General features: G+C 37.5%; 3 protein-coding genes across 3 annotated transcripts; 2 read left to right on the plus strand and 1 right to left on the minus strand.

Annotated features, from left to right (window-relative positions):
* The first annotated feature begins 3,315 nt into the window (after window positions 1-3,315).
* Window positions 3,316-9,396, plus strand: LOC119998860 (ABC transporter B family member 29, chloroplastic). The gene is made up of 10 exons (XM_038846325.1): window positions 3,316-4,008; window positions 4,500-4,586; window positions 4,670-4,777; window positions 5,078-5,344; window positions 6,215-6,298; window positions 6,850-7,066; window positions 7,182-7,267; window positions 7,779-7,966; window positions 8,142-8,271; window positions 8,909-9,396. Exons 1-10 carry the CDS (start codon window positions 3,412-3,414, stop codon window positions 9,041-9,043), a joined length of 1,899 nt encoding a protein of 632 aa, XP_038702253.1. The 5' UTR covers window positions 3,316-3,411; the 3' UTR covers window positions 9,044-9,396.
* A 409-nt stretch (window positions 9,397-9,805) lies between these two features.
* On the plus strand, window positions 9,806-12,220 carry LOC119998725 (replication protein A 14 kDa subunit B-like). Its single transcript, XM_038846105.1, has 4 exons — window positions 9,806-9,939; window positions 10,022-10,076; window positions 11,124-11,385; window positions 11,889-12,220. The coding sequence occupies exons 3-4, from the start codon at window positions 11,127-11,129 to the stop codon at window positions 11,951-11,953; spliced, it is 324 nt and encodes a 107-aa protein (XP_038702033.1). The 5' UTR covers window positions 9,806-9,939; window positions 10,022-10,076; window positions 11,124-11,126; the 3' UTR covers window positions 11,954-12,220.
* Window positions 12,221-13,055: 835 nt separating this feature from the next.
* LOC119998724 (F-box/kelch-repeat protein At1g57790-like) lies at window positions 13,056-16,432 on the minus strand. The gene is made up of 3 exons (XM_038846104.1): window positions 16,234-16,432; window positions 14,320-15,442; window positions 13,056-13,749 (listed from the first exon to the last, which is right to left on the minus strand). The coding sequence occupies exons 1-2, from the start codon at window positions 16,260-16,262 to the stop codon at window positions 14,332-14,334; spliced, it is 1,140 nt and encodes a 379-aa protein (XP_038702032.1). The 5' UTR covers window positions 16,263-16,432; the 3' UTR covers window positions 13,056-13,749; window positions 14,320-14,331.
* Between the last annotated feature and the right edge of the window lie 5,943 nt (window positions 16,433-22,375).

The raw sequence follows: 22,375 nt of genomic DNA on the forward strand, positions 1-22,375 counted from the left end.
CTTGATATAATTAAAAACCAAGTCTTTTTTCTCCTCTTCTCCCGTAGCCCAAAAAGACACAGAGGTTGAGAACCAGAAAGAAAGAAAGAAGGGTGTGTTTGTTTTTGTGTAGACCAAAGAAACAAATGGCGAGTTCTGATGATGGTTCGTTTCCAGCTGCTGATATCGACAAAGAATTGCATCCAGGACACAACAGGAAGGTTGAAGTTGATTCGGTATCATCTGACATTGCTGCCTCAAAAGGCCTCAAGGTATCCACATATATACATATATATATATATGTGTGTGTGTGTGTGTGTGTGTAAATCTGTTTTCAACCCAGAAAATGAATTAGCAGCATATATACATTTTTGTTTTGTTTTTTTTTTAAAACCATTTGCTGGTTGTTGAATTCTTCCTATTTAAATTGAAGAACGATCTGTTTCTCTGGAAAACTGGTTATTCTGCATGGATAGTTGAAGTAGTAGAGGCCCTATTCATGGAAAAGAAACAAAAAATAATTAGTTTTTGGGCATAAAAAAAAATGTAGAGTAAAGTGAAGAATTATAATTCCCAATTTTGGATCCATGTATTTATTAGAGGATCCCAAATTATATCAGCAGTGTTACCGATCCGTTGTTGTTTTTGTCCTAATTATTCCAAATGTTAAGATGAACACGCACGATTTCATATGGAACTCACGATTTCATATGAATCATATGTCTCCATCTCAATATTTGGGATATATTGAGATAACTGAGACAAAAAACACTAGAATTCTTCAAGTATTTTTGAAATTTTTTTTTTTGTGTGGTATAATTAGAAGCCTTAACACATTAATTTGCTCTAAAAATGTTAATTTCCGGGGGAAGAAATTAAGACAATGAGATGCTGATAGTAGTGTGTGTATTTGTATTACTTTTTTTGTTCTTTCTGAAAGGCACGAGCTGAGGCAGACCAAAAGGAGAAGGAAAGGCAAAAGAGGGATGCAATGCAGAAACTGAAATCAGCAGTCATGGTTTCAGCAGTGATTGTTGCTGTGGCTGGTGCTGCCTTTGCCATTACCAAGAAATTGAGAGAGAAATGAGAGCAAAGCAACGGCTGACTCAGTATAACATCTTGTAATTTCTTCTTCTTCTTCTTCTTCTGGGTTATTTAAATGGCTTAATCTGCAATTTCCATACAAGAAACTCCTTACTTCCAGGAGATTATTTGTTGTGGAAGTTGAGAGACATGGGGTAGTTAGTTACTACTTTCTTTTGTCAAACTAGTTTGTGATAAATAAAGCACGAACACAACCAACTTAATTCGGCCGTAATCGACAGAGTTAGGCATATCTGTGCCCAAGATTTAAGTCCAACAAGTAACATATTTCTTAGTAGTATTTAAAAAAAAATATTCGTCTTTTGCTTTGTAACCTGTCAATTACTAGATCCGTTATACCAAAGATTATATTAAGCAGTTTTCAAGTGTCATAATATGATGATATGCTGATCCCTAAACTTTGTATAGCATTCAAGAGTCAAGGCAACTAAGTCTATTTGGCGAATTCCTTAGTGTATATATTTATCTATAGTTGGATCAACTGATCACTTTTTTTAAAACTTCATGCCATAACTACTTGTCACAAGGGAAATAGGTTAGTAAGGGATCAGGGTTAACGCAATTTTTTGTCACTATGATGTTTCAATTTACGAGCTCAATTTTTTGTCACCGATGTTTCAATTTATGAACTTAAAGATTAAATGGTTTCAATCGGTTCCAATCTAATAACTCGGGTAGATTTTGGGATTTTTGGTCCTTTAATACGCTATGTGTTGCGTTGACTTAATCTTTTTGACTTATGAATTCAAAAAGAATAAATGGTTCCAATCTTTATCTAATAATTCGAATAGATTTTGGGATTGTGGGTCCGTCAATGCATTTATGTGGGTGTTTGGCAGTGCGTTTGTACTGCGTTCAGTTGCAACACACCTCACAGCACCACAGTTTTTTGTGACATGCCAAACAGCTTTTGCGTTCCAACTCACCTCACAGCACCACAGCTTTTTACCTCACAGCACCTCACCACACCTCATAGCACTCCCAAACGCTTACAATGTATGTTGAATTGTCCTACGTAATCAAATTAGGTCAATTATTTTATTTTAGATTAATGTACAATATAAACATTAAGTGATTTTATATTAATATTATTAGTCATCTAATATAACCGTAATTTAGATACGCCAAACGCATCTCCCAGCACCACACCGCACCGCACCACAGTTTTAAAAGTGATGCGCCAAACAGCTTTTTGCGTTCCAACTCACCTCACAGCACCACAGTTTTATAACTTACAGCACCACACCACACCTCACAGCACCTCACAGCATTCCCAAACAAGCCCTATGTGTCGCATTGACTGAACAGAAACGTTGACATGGAACGGCGTGGATGACTTTATAAACGGCCCATTCAAGCCTTTCTTACTCGGGCCCATTGAATCCCTTTCTAACATCTTAATAGCCCAAATCACTTACCTCTTATTTTTCTGTTGGGCCCTTGGAAGATTCAGAAGCAGTAAATGGGCACGGATCCTGAGCAGGGCAAAAGCCCATTAGGTACTCTCAAACACGCTTAATTGGCCCAACTCTTCATCGTGTCGGTCTCTTGAGTAGATCCTTTTTGTCTCAGCTTAACGGCCAATTCTTCGTCCCACGCTCATTCAGGGCTTGTCCGTTTGGAGAGTCGGGGGTGTTGGTTGAGAGGTGTTGGGTTAGGAGGTATTGAGATTTTTATATATAATCTTACAGAGAGGTTTTGTCTCAACGATCCCGAACGCCTGAAACGATCAACGGTTGGAAGGTGTTCGGAACGAACACCTCCCAATCCAACACCCCCAACGCTCTAAACGGGTAAGCACTCACTCTCCATGTGTGGAAAAAAAATGACACAAATTCAATCATAATCAGTCATAACATATAATTGGATATTTTAATAACAAAAATCAATGTAATTAGACAAAATGTAATATAATTAGATAACGTAATATTGTTATGACTGATTATGAAATAAATTATTAGGGATATAAAGAGTTTTCGAAAAAAAGGTTTTGAATTTGACAACATTGTGTGTTTATGAATTTGACCAAACTGGATTGATTTAAATTCAGACAAGAAAATTAGATAATAACTTATTTCAAATTAGGATCTAAACAAATAATCGGATAATTTATGTGTTTGAATTCGGACACTCTCTAAATGGGGAAAAAAATAATTTGTGTTTGCAAAAACATGTTGAAGATATAACTTTGCTCAAACTTAATTTAATAAGGTCAATCATTCCGATCGGATAGAATTTTGACACCCGTACTCTCTGCTTTGGCTTTCCCTCTGAAAATAGTAATGCCTGCTCTCCACTGGAGTAGAAAAAAGTCAAAAACCAGAAACAATGTCCCTGCAAACTCTTCTTCCTCCTTCATCTCCTCATCTCCATCGGAAACTCGAAAGGAAATCTTCTCGATTCTTCACTTCACCAAATCTTAGAATTCTCTCACCGCCCCAACCGAGGCCTCTGAATTCCACGAAACTCTCTTCAAATCCCAAAGCCACACAGTTTTTCAACTCCCACACTCTAAACGCTCTCTCTGATATCAAACCATACCTTCTCTCCCAACACAGATCAATCATCTTTGGTTGGCTCTGCAGTTTCGTATCCGTTTTATCCATCTCCCAAATCGTCTCCAGAATCGGCAAATTTTCCTCCATTGTTGCCACCGCCGGCGATGCTGTCAAATTGCGTGATGAGGGTTTGGTCCTCGGTGCTCTCTTCTTGGTGCGTTTAATTTCCAGTTACTTGCAGCAAGCTGTTCTATGGGATGCGGCGTTGAATGTGATGTATGAGATCAGGGTTTACGTTTTTCAGAGAGTTCTTGAGAGGGAGTTAGGGTTTTTCGAAGGTGGCAGCGGGGTTTCTCCGGGAGACATTGCGTATCGGATTACAGCGGAGGCTGCTGATGTAGCTGATACTATCTACGCCCTTCTCAATGTGAGTGCGCTATGACTATCATAATTGTGTCGTCAATCTTCATGTCTGTGAATTTTTTTTTTTTCTGTGAATTCCAGGATAAACATATTTAGTGAGGGCATTATCCGATTTTCTTTTATGATCAACGTGGGCAATGGATTATTAAGTTGAAGATAATGTACAATAGCCAAATATCGACTACAAAATTGGCAGAAGAATTCTAAAGGTAGCTTTTGATATAAAGTAGTGAAAAATGGATGCTTCACGCGACCTATGGATCACTGGTTCAAATCTTCACATTGCTACCAGGGAGCCTTGTGTATGGGAGTTATTTGTCTTACTTTAATCTCACCACTTTGCAAATTCATTCTGTTGTTCTGGATAGTTATGTCTGTTGAATGCCTTTTGAAATCCGTAAACTACAATCATCTTACACCGAAGTTAATCCTTCAATTGCACATGGTCCCCCATAAGTATAATAATTGTTTGACTCTGTTTAGTTCTTGTGGCAGAATATTGTGCCCAGTACTCTTCAGTTATCAGCAGTGGTGACTCAAATGCTGCTTATCAGCCCCACCCTTTCATTAATCTCAGGAATGGTGAGTAAGGTTTAAGTAAAATGTGGTGGCAATTTCATGTTGATTTGTTATAAGCTTGAACCACAAGTTCCAGTTCAATGTAGGTCATTCCATGTATGGCTTTTGCAACTGCCTATCTTGGTGAGAGGCAACGGAAGGTTTCTAAGAAGGCGCATCTCAGCATTGCTAATCTATCAGCCTACCTGAATGAGGTAGACATCATAGTACTCTTGATATATTTAAAAAATCTTTGTTCTTGAGAATTCTCAATTCGCTTTTAATTAACATGCTCCCCACCCTCTCTCTCCTTTATTTGTCCTTTGTTTACCTATCAGGATTCTTGTATGTCTGTGGCTCTCTATCTCTCTCGCATGAATTTATATACCTCTCTCTTGTGCACAAACACAAGTGCTTCGCATCTTTATATATATGAATCTGCATGTATTGTCACTCATTAATTCTCTCTCATGTGGTCTTGTCACTTGTGTTAATAATTTCTTTTCCCCATGCAGGTCTTCCCAGCCATTCTTTTTATTAAAGCAAGCAATGCCGAGCTGCGTGAGAGTGTCAGGTTTCAAAAGCTTGCTAATGCAGACCTATATGAACATCTAAAAAAGAAAAAAATGAAGGCACTCACACCCCATATCATACAAATTACATATTTTGGGGCATTATGTGTACTGTGTGTTGGATCACTGGTGGTTTCAAGAGGTTCTTTTGATCTTTGTAGCATGGTTTCCTTTCTAACATCATTGGTTTTCTTGATTGAGCCAATCCAGGTAATATTTTTAGTCGACAAGTTTTGTGCTCTTTGCATGCTTTTAATAATTATTTACCTATTAGAAAGGTGATTTAATAGCTTTTTTTTATGCTTCTATGATGCTGGGGAAAACGTGAAATAAGGCTAAACCAACGTTTAAGTCAAAGGGAACTAGAATACACCAGGAAGAGAGAAGATTCTCTAAAATTTTATTGAATCAAGTTCCAAGTTATCAAGTTATGCCTCTAATGGAGGCTACAACCCTATTTATATAAAAGCAAAAAGCTAATTTCTATTCGAAATAGAAATTAAGATCCTATTTAAAGATAAAAGCGACTCTAAATCCTATTTGAATGATTTTATTTAAAGATAAAAGAGATTCTAAATCCTATTTGAATTAGAATTACTACATTGCTTCCTCGTGGTCAGTCCCCTCCACTTGGAGAAGAACTCGTTCCGAATTTCCTTACGCTGTATAATTGTGTCCTTGGGATGGAACCATGACTCTAAAAATCCTTCTACTCTGTTATTTTTTTCTTCTCATCCACATAATTCTCTCTTTGTTGGAGAAAACTCGACCTCAAGTTTTTAAGTGTTGCATTAACAAGAGTAGCATTTTCTTGAAGATCATAATTGTCACCTTGCATGGAACTACTTTGAGTTCTTGATTGAAGTTAGGAATAATAACAGTAAAGGTTCATCTTCTTTCATTGCGTTAAACTTTTCCGGAATGAGAAATTCAATAATTTGTTTAATGCTATTAGTCTTTGTACGATAACTAGGGAAAATTATGTCCCATAAGTTTTGGCTAAATTTTTTTATGTTGTTATCCTGGTTCAGTATTTGAACAGATCTCTTAAACTATCAATCTGAACATAGAGAATTGCAGGGTTTTGGAAAAGCATACAATGAGGTGAAGCAAGGAGAACCCGGCATTGAACGCTTGTTTGATTTGACCAGGTTTAAATCGAAGGTGAAAATACCTCTCTCATAATTATATAGTGAAGCTCTTCTTTTTGCCCCTGAGATCATGTTGCATGATTTATTACCTGTTATGCAGTAATATGTCAAACCAATTTTCGATGCCCCTTCTGATTTTTTCATCATAGAGTGCTGATTGCGAAATTCCAACTTTTGATTGTGAAGGAGCTGAAAGTTTTTCCTCATTGTTAGTGTTTGATTTGAATTCTTTTGTGCTGCGCACCTCCCTTCCCTCTCCTTTTCCTTTTGGCGTTTGGAGCTTCTCTACAAATTGAGATCATTTAGTTTCTGGCATAATTAGAACTGTCTTTTGGCTTGAAGACAGGTTCTTTTCAAGTTTTCATGGGAACTTGGCTATATGTACCATGTGTCAGTTAAATATGCCTGTGAATTTGATTTACTATCCTGAAATTTTCTCTTTAGATGTCTGCCATGTAAATTTTGTCTTTATTGGCTGTTCAGTTTTTTTAAGTTTCTCCTCTCTTTGACAACGTTAGAACCATTTATATTTTCATTATTCATATCTCTTTTTGCTTTTTTTAGGTCACTGAAGAACCAGATGCTATTGACTTGGATTTTGTCATAGGAGAGGTGAAATTTTGTGATGTGTCTTTTAGGTATGGGGATAATAGGCCTCTTGTTTTTAATGGATTGAGCCTCCATGTCAAAGCTGGAGAGACGGTTGCTCTTGTCGGGCCATCGGGTGGGGGGAAGACAACCCTTGTAAAGTTGCTTCTTCGTCTTTATGATCCGTTATGTGGTAAGTCACCTAGATGGTGATGTCTACATGTTCTAGTGCACACTTGCTAAATAAATCACCATTTTTTTTGTCTGTCCCAATCTTTGTAAGGCATCTGATCATTTATTGTTAACAGGATGTATACTTGTTGATAACCACAACATCCAAAATGTTCAGTTGGAAAGTTTAAGGAGACATATTGCTCTGGTTTCTCAAGATATAGTGAGTCCATGTCAAGACTTCTTTTGCTTATGTTTATTTAATTTAATTTATTTTGTTGATGCCCATTTGACATTTCTCATTTCAAATGCAAGTATGTGGCCCAATGATAGAGTTATAGGGGTGCAACCTAGACGTTCCAAATTTTTGGAAACAACCTCTTCACATATTATCTAAGGGTAAGGTCTACGTACATTCTGTTTGTTCTCAATCCCGCCCACTATGACTATGGGAGCCTTGTGTTCAGGAGTTTTTTTTTTGGGTGGGGGGAAGGTTGGAAAATCAGAATCTTCACTTTAATGAATATGCAATTAAGTACGAGTAGGTTGGCTGCTTAAAGTGGTTTTGGATACTTTTAGGAACTGTTGAACTTATTGCTGGTGGCTTTGCATTATCGAGGAAAATGTAGGGATTGTTTAGTCTTCTTTCTTGATCCTAGGAACCCAGTCTGCTTGTGTTATAATGCTTGGAAAAATTTCTACTTCATTTATTAAGATATATTTTTATGTGTCAGACACTCTTTTCAGGAACAGTTGCTGAAAACATTGGGTATAAGGATCTAATGACCGAAGTTGACATGGAGAGGGTTCAGCATGCAGCACAAACAGCAAATGCTGATGAATTTATTGATACTCTTCCAGAAGGGTATAAGACCAATATTGGACCAAGGGGCTCAATTTTAAGTGGGGGCCAGAAACAAAGGTGAAACTTTATCCAAAATCTCTTTTTAATTTGAATATCGCAATGGCCTTTCCCTGTGAACATTCAATTTTGCGGTTCTTTTAGGAATTAATGGTTGACATGTTCTTGTGTGCTGACTATGACTTTGAAAAACTTAACATGGCTCAGTTACTCCTTTGCTTAAAAACACATGCAGGCTAGCTATTGCAAGGGCACTCTATCAGGATTCCTCTATATTGATCTTGGATGAGGCAACTTCTTCTCTAGATAGCAGGTCTGAAATTCTAGTGAGACAAGCTGTGGAACGTTTGATGGAAAATCATACTGTAAGGACTGTTGTTCATTTTATTTGCTTGACAGCATCATTTTTCCTTTTCGTTTGTGGCTTAAAAACAGTGTGCTCGGAAGCTATATTTTAGCATTCCTCAAAAAAGCTCTACACTAGGTGGTGAGTAGCATCATTATCTGTGCTGTGCATTTGTCGGTGGTTCAGCTTGAATGTTACGTAGCATATGCATCACTCCAGCTAAAACAAACTAACAGTGTCAGCTGCCAAGCTATACCATTAATGTATGGGTCGGTCTCAGTACGATTGGATAATTTCATAAACCCGTGGTCCAGTTGGAGTGCCTCGACACCTTGATGCTACATTCTTTGGCAGGTTGTTCTTGTTTCTCAAATTAGATTTAGACTAGTGACTTCTGTCCAAATACTGTTATAGGCAAGCAGTCATGGGAGGACCTAAAACAGGTTCGTTCATCTTGTCGTTGTCGTCTCAACTGGGCAATTTTCTTTATTTCTTCACTTTAATTTCCAGGATCTCTCAAGTAATAGCTGTGGTGAACTGAACGAGGACACTAATGTAGAGTCTAGACCTTCCTGTGTTTTAAAATACACAATCAGGAGTAGTTTGGTACTAGTTTTATGGAAATATTTAAACTTTCATCCTCAATATGTTGACAGGTATTGGTCATTGCACACCGGTTGGAAACCGTTCGAATGGCTAAACGAGTATTTCTTCTGGAAAATGGAAAGCTCGAGGAGCTGGCTAGTTCAAGTATTTTGGATGGACATCACCGGACTGGGCTTGTCATTTAAGGTTTTTGTGAAATTCGACCGGCGTACCATGTGCCCAAAGTCACAAGCTACAAGGATTCATATCGAGCTTCGTGACACTAATCTTCATTACAAATCCAGCATTGTTGAGCTGCTGCTTATGTAACTTCCCCATTCACCCAAAGAGCAAAGATAGAGCTAAAGTGTGAATGTGCACCAAACACGGCCACACCCCCTAATAGCGGTGCATCATTCTGTTTTCTGGTGAGGCTGTAAAAATTTACTTATAAAACCGAACTGTTTGGTCGGTTCTAATAAGACTTGTAAAAATTTACCGACAAAATTGAACCATTCGGTTAAGTGGTTAACAGACCAAATAGGTGGGTTCGGCCAAATTTTTTTACATAATTCTTTGAATGACCAACTGAAAAAATCGACTAGTTGGTGAAATTTATGTTAAAAAATAAGTAAAAAAATCAACTAAAGCGACTATTTTCACTCCTAGTTTCTGAGCAATTAGAGCCAATTATGTATTCGTTTAGATGTCCTTTTACATTTGTATTTTTATATTGGGCTGTTGAGCTTTTATAGCTGAAAAACTTCATCAACAAACCCACTGAGCCCGGCTCTTAGTGAGAGAATAACTGATAAGACATGTAGAGCAGTAGAGGTAAGAAAGGGACTGACGTGGGCCAAGCCCATGTTATTTATCCAATATTTGTGGGAATGTGGTCCGCCCATTGAATGACGGCGGCCCATGTAGCTGAATCATGGGGAGCCCATTGCTGTCTGGTGGATAACATTAGAACCACAATTGGGCGCCATCGAATTTTAGAGTTTAGCGCCCTAAAAGAAAAGTAGCCGCGGATTTTCCTCTCGCTCTGCCTCTCTGGAATCTGGATCTCACATTCTCACCCTTTCTCAGTCTAGACGGCGCGGTAAGGTTTGAAACCCTAGTAAATAGATTTGGTTTCAATTGTTTTCATCTCTTTCTATTTCTGCCTAAAATCTCCACTGCAGATAAGTTTGAAAAGTTTGGCTGCCAATCCATAATCCATTGCTTAGCTTCTTTAAGGTATGACTTCGTGACCTTCACCATATACCGCCCTTTGATTTTGTTTTTGGCGCTTCCTATATTATAAGCTATAGCCGTGTATATAGCTTGAGTCCCTTTAGAGAGGCAAGGGTAATGGCGAATACGAGTTGAAGGGTCGTTTGCTTAAAACTCTGAGAAAGGATTATTTGGTAAAGGATGATAGAGTGGAAATTGTTTCTCCTCTGTCTTAGTGGACAATGTTGATTTAGACGTTTTGCGGTAGCTTTGATGTTGTTTGAAACAATGCCTGTATGAAATTATAGCTAATTTTCTAATGTTCGAAGTGAAAGATAGTCTCAGTATTCTTGTTGAAATTCTTGTAGGGGAAATTTCTGGGACATCAGTCTGCTCTGGATGGTTTTTAACATTTTTTGTATCTTAGATAACATGACATTGATTTGAATGGTTTGCACGAGGTGTTCCAAAAATCATTGCGTTTACTTTTGAAAATTCATTTCAGTTTTCTTAAATACCATTGCCAGGTCTGTATGATTGTTCTGATGATTAATTATGTTTGTGCATAGTTTTATAAATGGGTAATATAGAGGCATGCCATAAAACTAAACATGAAACCTCGGTTGGTAATATGCAACAAGGCTTGGTATGTATGGTATGCAGTATGGGTGATAGATAGGGATGAGGTGATGATGCTTAACAAATATGTTACTGCAGCTGGAGATGTACCGACAGGACACTCTGCATTTGCAAAAGCTATTTCTTATGGATGATCTGAACAAGTGATAAGATATATGGAGTGTTGTAGTTCCTAAAGCATTTGCTCCTATTATTTTCACTATTGTGTATCTGACTATCTGCTATTTATAACCCATTGCTTTGAAACCCTTAGTTGAGACTTGGACCTCACAAAAACAGGAGGCAAGCAAGCATGCACTTTTTGCACTCTTTATCATTTAGCAGAGTGGTGCCTGTAAAAGCTAGTTAGTCTCTGTGTTTTATAGCTTCCAGAGTCTAGACTTTCTGGCTACTTAGAGCTGTAAAACAAGGGCATCCTCATTTTTTCCCCAGGATATGAATACATCAAACCCTGCGGTCTTTGTCAATGGGGGACTCCTGAGCATGTATGTGGGACGAAGGGTACGGACAGTGATTCAAGTTCTGCGATCTGAACGTGGAGTTGTAGTTGGAAAATCCACAGATAACATGGAACTAGTTGTTAAAGGCTCCCCTCCCTCTGTTCCTCTTTCAACCTTTGTTGAAGTCATTGGAATTGCTGATGGTGAGAAGTCCATCCGGGCTGACATTTGGACCAATTTTGGGGACACATTTGGTATGGTATTTTGATCCTTTTATTAAAATGGTGTTTTGAGCTACTTCATTGCCCTTGTTTTCATTCTGGAGATGCATTTATTTTGTTCTTTTAAAAAAGGCACGGTAGTATAAGCACGTCTATTGTCAGCACTCGGCACGTAGGATAAGCTCATGTATTGTGAAACATTTGATTTTGGGGAGGTACATTTCGTTTTATTAGTTGCTTGATCTTCAGATTACTCATAGATTTCCATACTTCATGCAGAAACCTCCAATTTCTTATGTGTTTTTAGATGCTTCATTAAGACACATATGTCCAACCTTGGTTTAGTTTAGAGTCTTTAGACAATTTTAATAGTTTTGATGGTGCATTTCCTTTTGATTCTTGCAAGAAATTGGTAGCTCAGATATTTTGCTTCTGTCATATCTGCAAAGTTCTTCTGTCTACATATTATTTTTCAAAATGAGTACTTTCTTTGCCTTTTGAAAAATCTTGATTATTTATTTTTTTTGTCTTGGCAGACGTTAATAGCTACAATCAGCTCTGCCAACTTGCAAACGGGGAGTTTAAGCACTTGTTCATCTGAGGTAGAGGCAGCTATCTTTTGATGCATTGAAAGGTGCTTCCTACCTTTTGGCTATGTAAGTAGATGGTATATTTTGATAAACTGGTCATTGCTCTAATCTGTTGAAGCCGTCCTGAATTGGCCGAACCTATGTTTTGAGCTTTCAGTCAACTGCTAGTTAGTTGAAGTAGTATTTGTGACTCATATTTGGCTCTTTGATTATTGTGTAGCTGTTTTATCTTTGGTTCCTTGATTTCTAGAACAGAACACTCGTCCTCCTTTCTCTCACATATCAAGTGCTTGCTCTATATCAACTCTACTATTTCACATCTTCCCTGATAAGCTTCTAGCAAGCACGACCGCACCTTCCAACGAGGCTGAGCCACCTTGAGCAACGAATGGACACATAATGCACATTGCATCTCCAGCAAATGGTACAGTTCCCTTTTGAAATTGTCCTTGTAGTAAGTCCCATGGTGCTCTATATTTCAAGTCCGTTGGTCGTAAGGAGACCGATTCCCTTCTCTTTATCATCTCAATTGCATGAATTGGGCAACCTTTTAGTGACTGCATATTGTTGATTCTTTGATTAGTGCAACCATTGTTCATAACAAGGAGACTATAATTTGACTGCCGCTGAACGTGTCCGGTCGTTTGAGCATGAAAGTTAAAAGATTTATGCATGGCTCATAAGCGGCAAAGATTTAACTATTGACTGGGAAGTATGAATCAGAGCTGCCAAGTACCAAAACATGAAAAGAAATTGCTATCAATGCACACATTTTTGCAGATGCCCTCATGTTTCGGCACACATATATAATCGCAGAGCAAGGAAGGGCAGAAATAGAACATGGATAACCGTCGACGAAATACTAGGAGTTGTGGTTGTGCATTGTCTTTTTCCTGAAGCAGTTTATGTCTGTATCCAAAGAACACCTTATTTGCTCCATATGTATATATCAGACACCATAAATCATGAGGATAACCCATATAAATATATGTAATGCGAAAATGTAGAATTTAGAGGCTCCTGTGCTTGTCAAATGAAGCAACAAGAACACTAACACACCATGTAAAGATCAAGACAGATCAAGAGGGGAAAAAATCAGAAAGAATTCTAACATAAATCCAATTCTCGATTTTGCCATTAAAAACTGCATCAGAACAACATAACGGCTCTTAAGCCTAATTGAAGTGTCTCGAGGACTCCGTACAGCCATGCAAACTAAAAATGGTAACATTATCAACTTGGTCAAAGATTAAGTGAACTTTGCCCAAGACTGTATAAACTACAAGCAACAGTTCAGATAAATTACAACCGATACAGATAAACTTGTTCACTGCAGTAGCAATGCACCTTCCAAGCATAGTACAGGATTCCGAGCCCTAACATAAAGTTTTCATCTGACGTGAATTGAAATTTGAAACAAGGATACTTCCAATAGATCAGGGGTACGGGGTACCTATGCTACCGCTAATACAACAGTACCCCATCCAATGGTGGAATGAAAATAGCTTGACAAAAAATCACATGCATAAAACAACTAAGTCTTCGTGAGAAATTTACCCAAGATATGCAACGATAGGATCTTACCAGCAGGTCTTCAAATTTTTTTTTTATATATATAGAATCAGCAGGTCTTCAAAGTGTACCCTCTGTAAAGGCTGCGTGGAGTTCGATGTATGCTCTGGTGACTTATTGTTAACCTGGATGTATGAATTATTCACTGCCCATCTCAGACGAACTTTTTACTAGTACTTTCTTCATGGATGCTTTCGTAAACATGGATTCATTAGCAACTCCATAGGTGATGGACCTGTCATTTATTAAGATACATTTTGTAACAATCTAAAACTAAGATACATTTTGTAACAATCTAAAACAACAGCTACGTCAATTCTAAACATAATGTACTAAGTTGCAGATCAAAATCTAAAACAAAAGTTCAATTTTCTCTTGTTGTCATGAACATATTAAAATCAGAAGATAAAGCCAATGACAGGTATGTAGTGCACATGCATTGTACTCATTCCATCATCCACAGCCCAACAGCTGTAGCTTCGCATGCTGAGACAAATTTCTCAAATTTTCTGTAAGTGACAAGTTTTGCTTAGAAAGTGTTTCTGACATTTTGTATTGCTACCAATTAATAATTGATTGTGTTTTTGCAGTGAAGGAATTCGTTTACAGTCTTTTTCACAAGTAACGTTCTCACTGCAAATACTCCATCACAAGCACCACTGCACCTGGAACTAAAACATCAATAGTCCGCCGTCACATCACCAAGTGACTCGAAGATAATTATTATTAAAAAACAATGGTGGCACCATGGCTTAAGCTATAAGAAAGTATATCTACTAAAAAGCCGAAACTTGAGGATACTTACTTGTGTCAACTGTCAACAGCTTTCGTTAAAGAAGGTTGAGGGGTCTTGAGGAGGGTCAATCCAGATGTTTCCGAAAGGATCTTGTTTTCCCCAGTCATGAAATTGCTTACGAGGATAGTATCTGTGGTCATCAAAAGAGTACGATATGCAACGCCTGCCAAAGAAACGAACTTTCGGGAAGTACACAGAGTTTCTCATTGTTCCAGTGAGGTCAGTCCTTGAATGAGATGACAAGAAACTTGCAAACAGTGTCAAACCATCAAGGGTTTCCATCTCTTGCCAAAACATTTTTGTCACGTCCAACTTAAATATGATGGGGTTCGCAGTACCACATGTATAAATAACTAAAAGACCTCCCTCATACTCTGCCAAAAATTTTCCCTTCCACCAATTTCTTGCATAGAAACTATCAGGACATTTTGGAGGAGGCACGACAAGAACATGCCAAGTAAGTTTTACTGGATTATAAACCCCTAGCCAGCCAGTGAGACTCAGACAATAAAAGATTCCATTATAGAAAATGATCTTATTCCAAACACTACTAACAAAAGGCAAGCGATTTTGGTGATTAACAGTAGTCCATTCTGTTGCCCCAGGACAACAAGTGCTGATTACAACAACAGTGGGGCTGATGTGCTTAACCGTAAAAACTACACAGGTGGCGTCCGTTGGTGGACAAGAGAAGGCGACTATTTGAAAAGTTAATTCAAATTTTGGGAGTTTGATCAACTCTCTAGAAAAGGGTTGAAAGAAGAACACGCGATGATTTCTGGGTCTATATAGCAACAACCAACCATCTTTAGTGTAACAAACCCTCGACCCAAACAACTCGGGATAGTCAACAAAATAGGTCTTACAATGAGCTGGGTCATAAAACTCATATAGGTTACCAGCTTTTGGGAAATACATAAGCCAGGGTGGGTGGTTTGCCTTTCGGACGGACACTGCAGCAGCATACCATCTCTTGGAAACAACAGAGGAACGTATACTATCCTTTAGGGTTAGATGGGACAGAATAAATTCCAAAAGTTCTGTAGGAAGATCAGCAAGGGTTCGCTGCTCCACCGTCTCCTTCCCATCCTTCACTGTCATTCTTCTATCATTGTTGATTGTTTCAATTGATCTGAACAAAAAATAAACTGATAAGCTTGAAATTCCATAACAATTGCAGTATAAGAATGACATTGAAAGACCCCTTTTATTCTAGTAAAGATACCAGCACGCTGTAAAAAGCAAAATAAAAATCAATGTGCAATTTAAAGATACCAAGCCCAGAATCACTCCAAAAAACAGGTCAATGCCCATCGGCCCAATTGAAACGTAATTTCTCCATCATGATTCATGAATCAATTTGATGTGATAACCCTGTCCACCTTCTAAGCGTATATTAACAGATTGAAACCCTTTCACTCCAAAACGTCAACACTCCACATCATACATGCCCAAACTATTTAAACATTTTCACTTCATGTGAATCATTCAATGAAAGAGCTTCTCAAAAACATAAAATTCCCCCAACATTTACAAAACTGACTCGAAATTTTCAAACAATCTCTTCACTAATTGAGATTTCATCCACATTCTGATAAACACAAAGTTTTCTAATATCAAGAGACCCAACTATCAAATATTCATTCTCCAACAAAACAATAAGCAATCATTATCATAGCAACATTCTGAAACTCAATTCAAAAAACCCATATATATAAATGTTCAATCTCAACCAAATCTACGCAATTCAACCTCATCAGAAACAGAAAACACATCAGCAAGCCATCAAAACCCTAAATCCCTCTTTTTAAACTACATAAATCCAAAATTCACCCAATTGAACAACTTTCACAATCCAAAACATACAATTCACATACTACCGCTAAAAATAACACACAAATGAGTAAGAAAAGGCTGACTGACTTGAGCTTTCTTTTCTTCCTCCCAGTCATTTCCAAGTACCCAAACAAGCAATGAAGCAACTCAATTCAGAGCAGAGAGCGTGCTACTACAGAGTCGAGAACTGGGCGTTATACACTTATAAATCTAAGAAAATGAACGATGGCGGCGACACGTGGGAAGTATGCGGAAATCAAGCGTGGAAGTTCTCGCGTGGAAGTTCTCGCCGGAGTCAGAGTAAAGTGGTAGACCAATCACCAATCACTAATCACTTTCACCAACCGCAAGGCTCTGTTTATCACATGATTATAGTGTGGGGATCTACTTGGGTTTGGACTAACCATAGGTCTATATTTGTTAGAAATTAACACCACATACATGCCAATTATATTGTCTAGTTTGTGATTCCGATCCCCGTAAATACGCCATATTATCCTCACATATTTATTTCTCATTGGTCCATCAATTAAACTTTGGTCCAAGTCACTTAAGCTCATTAAAAGGCATAGTTAACATGTAAGAGTGAGATTTGTCCATATAAATCACTTGATTGGCTTTGTTCCAACCGATGTGGGATTGAGTCATAACACTCACCCGCACTTGTGGACCGAGTTATGTTAGACCCAACAAATAGAGTAGAGGTTACGTTCAATAGGACCGAATTGCTCTGATACCATGTTAGAAATCCACACCCCTTACAATGCCAACTATATTGTCCGCTTTTGAGTTTCGATTCTCGTGGATACATCGAATTACTCCCACGGGTTGTTCCTCATGGGCCCAGCAACTGAGCCTTGTTGTATTTTAATAATGCTACGAATTCCAAAATATGAACCTCATTTTACCCCTGAATTTATAATCTATGTGACATGTGAAATAACCATTGATTATAAATATACATGGCTCATTTAACATTTGACACTACACATCCATCGGGAGTAAAATGAGGCTCACATGTTGTGGGTCCCTTAACACTGGTCTTACAATCGTTGGTGCACCAAACAAATTTTAAAAATTTTGAAAAAATTATAAATGTGTAATATTTAGCATAATGAATTCAATTGTATATTTTTTACTAGAAACAAAAAAAAACAAATTAATTACAAAAATTCAAATGTTTTGAGTTTATATCCGACGATTTAGAATCGTTATTTTTAACAAGGAATGGTCCTCATGATGGATAGTCCAATAGATTCTTGTTGGGCCTGTTTTTGGCAATTTTCTGCCCAGAGTCTGTCTTTCATATAATGCCATAGGCCCACATCCCTTAATTTCTGGATGTGTAATTATATTGACGATTGAATAATTCAAATAATAATTTATAAATTAAACTGGGGAGGAAGGATTGATGTGTACCTATGTCTCCTTGCATGATTTCAAAGACCTTTTTTTAAGATTAAAAAAGAAAGAATAAAAGGGCATGTAGGTCAGGAAAATAAAATATATTTATTTTAAAAAAACCATTGGAGGGTACTATTTATTATTTATAAGTCTAATTCTCGTTCAACTAGTATGAACGTGGACTACTTTTTAATTTTCAATTTCTTTTTTTTTTACTATTTTAATTTTCAACGTTTGAATTTTGCTTAATTTGTCTGGTTTGACTAACAAATTAGTAAAATAACTTGAAGTGTTTAATCATTGATGGCTATTACACTAGTAATCGTTCAATGATTTTAAAGATGAAATTATGGTTTTGTCTTTTGTTATTGGCATGCCCCATTTTTCTTTAAAAAAAAAAAAGTTGAGATAAAAGGCAAATTAATTTGTGACATCATGGGCAAATTATGATATATATATATATAGATATATAATAATAATAATAAATATAGTGAAATTTCTTATACGAGCATACATGATATATTGATACATGCATATACAAAAATCATGAAAACAAACTACTTGCATGATAACCTACTCACTTGATTTCTTTGGGACCAAATTGTATGGACTCGGAAGGTCCTGAATTTGATTATCAATGGGAACAATATAATTGTGACCACACGTTAGATTTTAGCCTCACTTACACTGTTTTCAAGTAGAAAACTTCTGTGCGTGAGAGCTTGATGACTTAAGAGAGGTGGCAAAACTCTGTCAGGTTTGGATGATTGAATTTGTCCTATCCATATTAAACTAAGTTTGAACATAAGTTATATATCTTAAATTAGATTCCAAACACAAAATTTTTATCCGGTTTAAAATCGGGTTCGGGTTCGGGTTCGGGTTCGAACACATAAATCTTGTCTGATTTACTTGTCCGGACCCTAACCCGAATTAGATTATTGTCTAAATTTAAACCAATACTAGTCAATTAAATACGTCTAAAATCCAATCCAGGTTAGGGTCAGAGAACATGTAAAATATTTCGTAAATATGTGATGTTGTCCAACCCGAAATCTATTTTTTGTGACCCCTAATTTATGTACATAATAGATGTCTAAAGAGTAAACTTGTATGACATCGTTTACGATTAAAAAAAAAAACATGAAAACATTCGCATTCTCACTTTTAATATGGTAAGAACTAGCCTTCTCATTTATCATGAGTTTGCTTGGTTTATGAAAACAATCACTTTCTTGTTTGGACCACAATCACTTATTCAACTATCAAGAAAAATCATCAAATCAATACTTGACAAGAATATCTCAAAATTTTACATGTACAATAGATAGGTGATCATGGTCAAGGTCACGCAACAAATATACTTGTATATGTTACAAATTAAGAGCGAACGGGGTACCTGTAGTGGAAATTGTAGGTATTTTTTCAATAGACCGTCCGATCATGTTTTTTGAAATTAAAAAACTAAGTGAGTCTCACAATCGGATACAGATCAAACGATTATACACAAAACTACATGGATTATCTGCAATTTACACTGCAGGTATTCCGAACCGATACGTCACGTTATACGCTGATTTGATGTATCATAAGTAATAGAATGGTGACATGCATGTCACTGGTTGGTATCAATTTATAGACACTTTAGAACAATTTGAAATTTGAATTATAAATTAACTATTTTTTATCTCTAATTACCCATAATTTGACATCACAACCCATAAATTGTCGTGATTCTATTGATCCCGACACACCACAACAGTATATGACATAGTATACTACTGAATATTTTCTCCGGCCGACATGCTCCATTTCTGGAAAAAAAAATTGTTGACGGCTTTTATGTATATGCCTCAATGTCTCTCTCTATATATATATACTTGTGCATGATCCAAACAAGGGGACACGTCACATGGTTCTTGCCATATATACTAGTTGGCTAGTTGCTCAAAAATTTTGGTTGTAAAGCGAATTGGAAGTATTAGACTCCTTCTACCTTAACCAATATAAAACCTAACCATATGCACCGCCTGCTATCCATTATTTTTTGGCCTTAAAGGACTTGTATATATATATATATATATATAACAATATATGGTACGTTTGTTTTTTGGCAAGTTTCGATAGGTACGGTTATCAACCATACAATTGTATGATTATGGACCCAATTATTCAATTGTCATTATTCCTAAAACACATTATTCTTTAATTTGATCACATTATTATAGTAAGGTAGAGGACCAATCATCACCAATGAGGGCAATACGATTGAGTGACTATATAAACAAAAGTTCAGTCTTTTTTACACAACCAACACGTTTTCTACCCAAAAGAACCAATAACGACAGATCAAGAAGAATAAAGTCGTGTGGGTCTTTCTCATAACGAACAATATTAATTTTAATGTTTGATTTGGAATTTCTAACAACTTGATTGGACTTAGTGTGGATGAGTATTGGAAGATTTGGTCAAGCATATTAATTTGTTGAACCATGCATTTACGTCTAACGTACTCAACTAATGAAAATTTATGCTTCTCTTTGCAATATTGAGACTTTACCTAAAAGTGATAAGGGTAATAATTTTCTTGACGATTACGGTGTGGACTTGAAATTAACAGACTATTGAACTAAAAAAAAAAACCCACCCACAAAAGATGATGGTTTTGGAGTAATGACTACTATGCTCTCTCCTCCATTTTTTTGTGGATTTGGGACTCCGTCATTCTCTTAAAATTGTATAGTCTGAAATTATTATCGAATGACATAAAATCTCAATCTTGAGATACAACAATAATTGTCATAAATCTACAAATAAACTAAAAAAAAATCAAAGAACTAAGCATGGTACTGTATATAAATGTGTGAAATATCCCATAAAAAGCAGATACGTTTTACAGTAAGTGTGACTGTCTGACACTTGGATACTAGCGGTTGGATGAAATTTTAGAGTATAAACTTCCATGAAAATTTAGAACCTCCAGATCCCATTTTTTCCAACAAATAATGATAGAAGGCTCATATATTAATCCTATTGTTTTTGCATTTTTTTAGCGGTCTAAATAGTCGGTTATAGTAAATTTTTTGATTTATTGACATAAAAATAACTTAACAATCGATTGGTTATCGATCGTTATTTCGGTTAGTCTTTTATAAAATTTATTTGACAATAACCGATCAACAAGTCGGGTTTGGTGGTCGATTCGATTTCTATAGTTTTTTTAACCCGAACAATATATATATATATAGGGCCAACTTTACACGCGCACTTTTTTTCAATCATAGATGTGATAGGTCCAATAACAAATGTGTGACGACTAATTTATTACAATAATTGAATTTCGCGCATAGTTGATGCAGCTTGTAAGTTTATTTTTTATTATTTTTTTGGACAAACGTAGAGGATGTTTATTCGCATTAGGCAACGCCTTTGAAATTCTTTCACCGTTGTTCGTGAGTTTCCTACCTTTGATTTTTGAAAATAAAAGATAAGATGCGATTGCGATCCCTTTTTCTCTCCGTTTACATCGCCCCCTTTTATCCGCAAAGCGGCGATTGTGTGATGACGAAAAAGAGTCAACAACTTGGAATTTGGAATTCTCCCTCCAAATTATTATTTAACACACGTCTTTTATAAATTCTTCTCTGCTAACCACTTCATTCAAGAAACTTCCCCCCTCCCTCTCTCTCATATTCTCTCTGTGGGCTCTGGCGGTTCTTGTTGATCGTAGGATGCCGCAAGTGGATCTGGAAACCCTGGTTTCTGCCTGCGCCGGAGGCTCCAGCGACCGCAAAATCACCTGCGAAACACTAGCCGAAACAGGTGATGATCACAAGCCGGATGAGGCGCCGGATCAACTGGATATACCTCCGGATTTCCCGCCGGAATCGTTCTGGCTTTCCAAGGACGAGGAGCTTGACTGGTATGATCGGAACGCTTTCATCGAGCGGAAGGACTCTACTAAAGGAAACGGTCATTCTGCGAACCTGAATCCGAACTTGATCCCTGGATCCAACTCCAGTTCTCAACGATTCTCTCACAATTTGAAGTCTAAAGCGTCTATTTTCACCTTACCAAAGCCGCAAAAGCCGAATTATGCCGAAACCAAGAACCGCAGGAATTGTAAACAAGGTAACACTCACTTGTTCCCTAAGCGATTCGGATCCGCCGTTAGATCGATCTCTTCGCTAGTTGAGCCGTCTTCACCCAAGGTTTCTTGTATGGGAAGAGTGAGATCCAAGAAAGATCGAAACCGTCGCTTGAGGAATCGGCAGAAGTCATCTGAACAGGGGTCTAAAAATGAATCTGAACAGCGATCCAGTAAAGAAAAACCGGCGGAGAGACAGAGGAAGGGATTCTTGGCAGGTTTCCGAGCAATTTTCCGGTCCACTCGTAGAGACAAAGAAGTGGAGGACGAGTCAGCCACAAAAACCAGTGACATTAGGAGCCGTTTACCACCCAGTGGTACCGACGAAGAGTCAATGGCGAGAAGGAAGTCATCGGACAGAGCGCATGACTTTGAACCGACGACTGAGCCGGTTGGTTTGGGGGGAATGAAAGGATTCGCGTCTGGTAGGAGAGCGGAGTCTTGGGCCACCGTAATTGACGTGGCTAGCCGTTTACCACCCGGTGATACTGACAAAGAGTCACAGGCGAGACGGAAGTCATCGGACAGAGCGCATGACGTTGTTGAACTGACGGCTGAGCCGGTTGGTTTGGGCGGAATGAAACGGTTCACGTCTGGTAGGAGGGCGGAGACTTGGGGCACCGTAATTGACGTGGCTTGAGGTGGGTTGTTGAATCATGTATGACATGCTGGTCACGG

The sequence above is a fragment of the Tripterygium wilfordii genome, chromosome 5, assembly GCF_013401445.1.
Source record: "Tripterygium wilfordii isolate XIE 37 chromosome 5, ASM1340144v1, whole genome shotgun sequence".
NCBI classification, from domain to species: Eukaryota; Viridiplantae; Streptophyta; class Magnoliopsida; order Celastrales; family Celastraceae; genus Tripterygium; species Tripterygium wilfordii.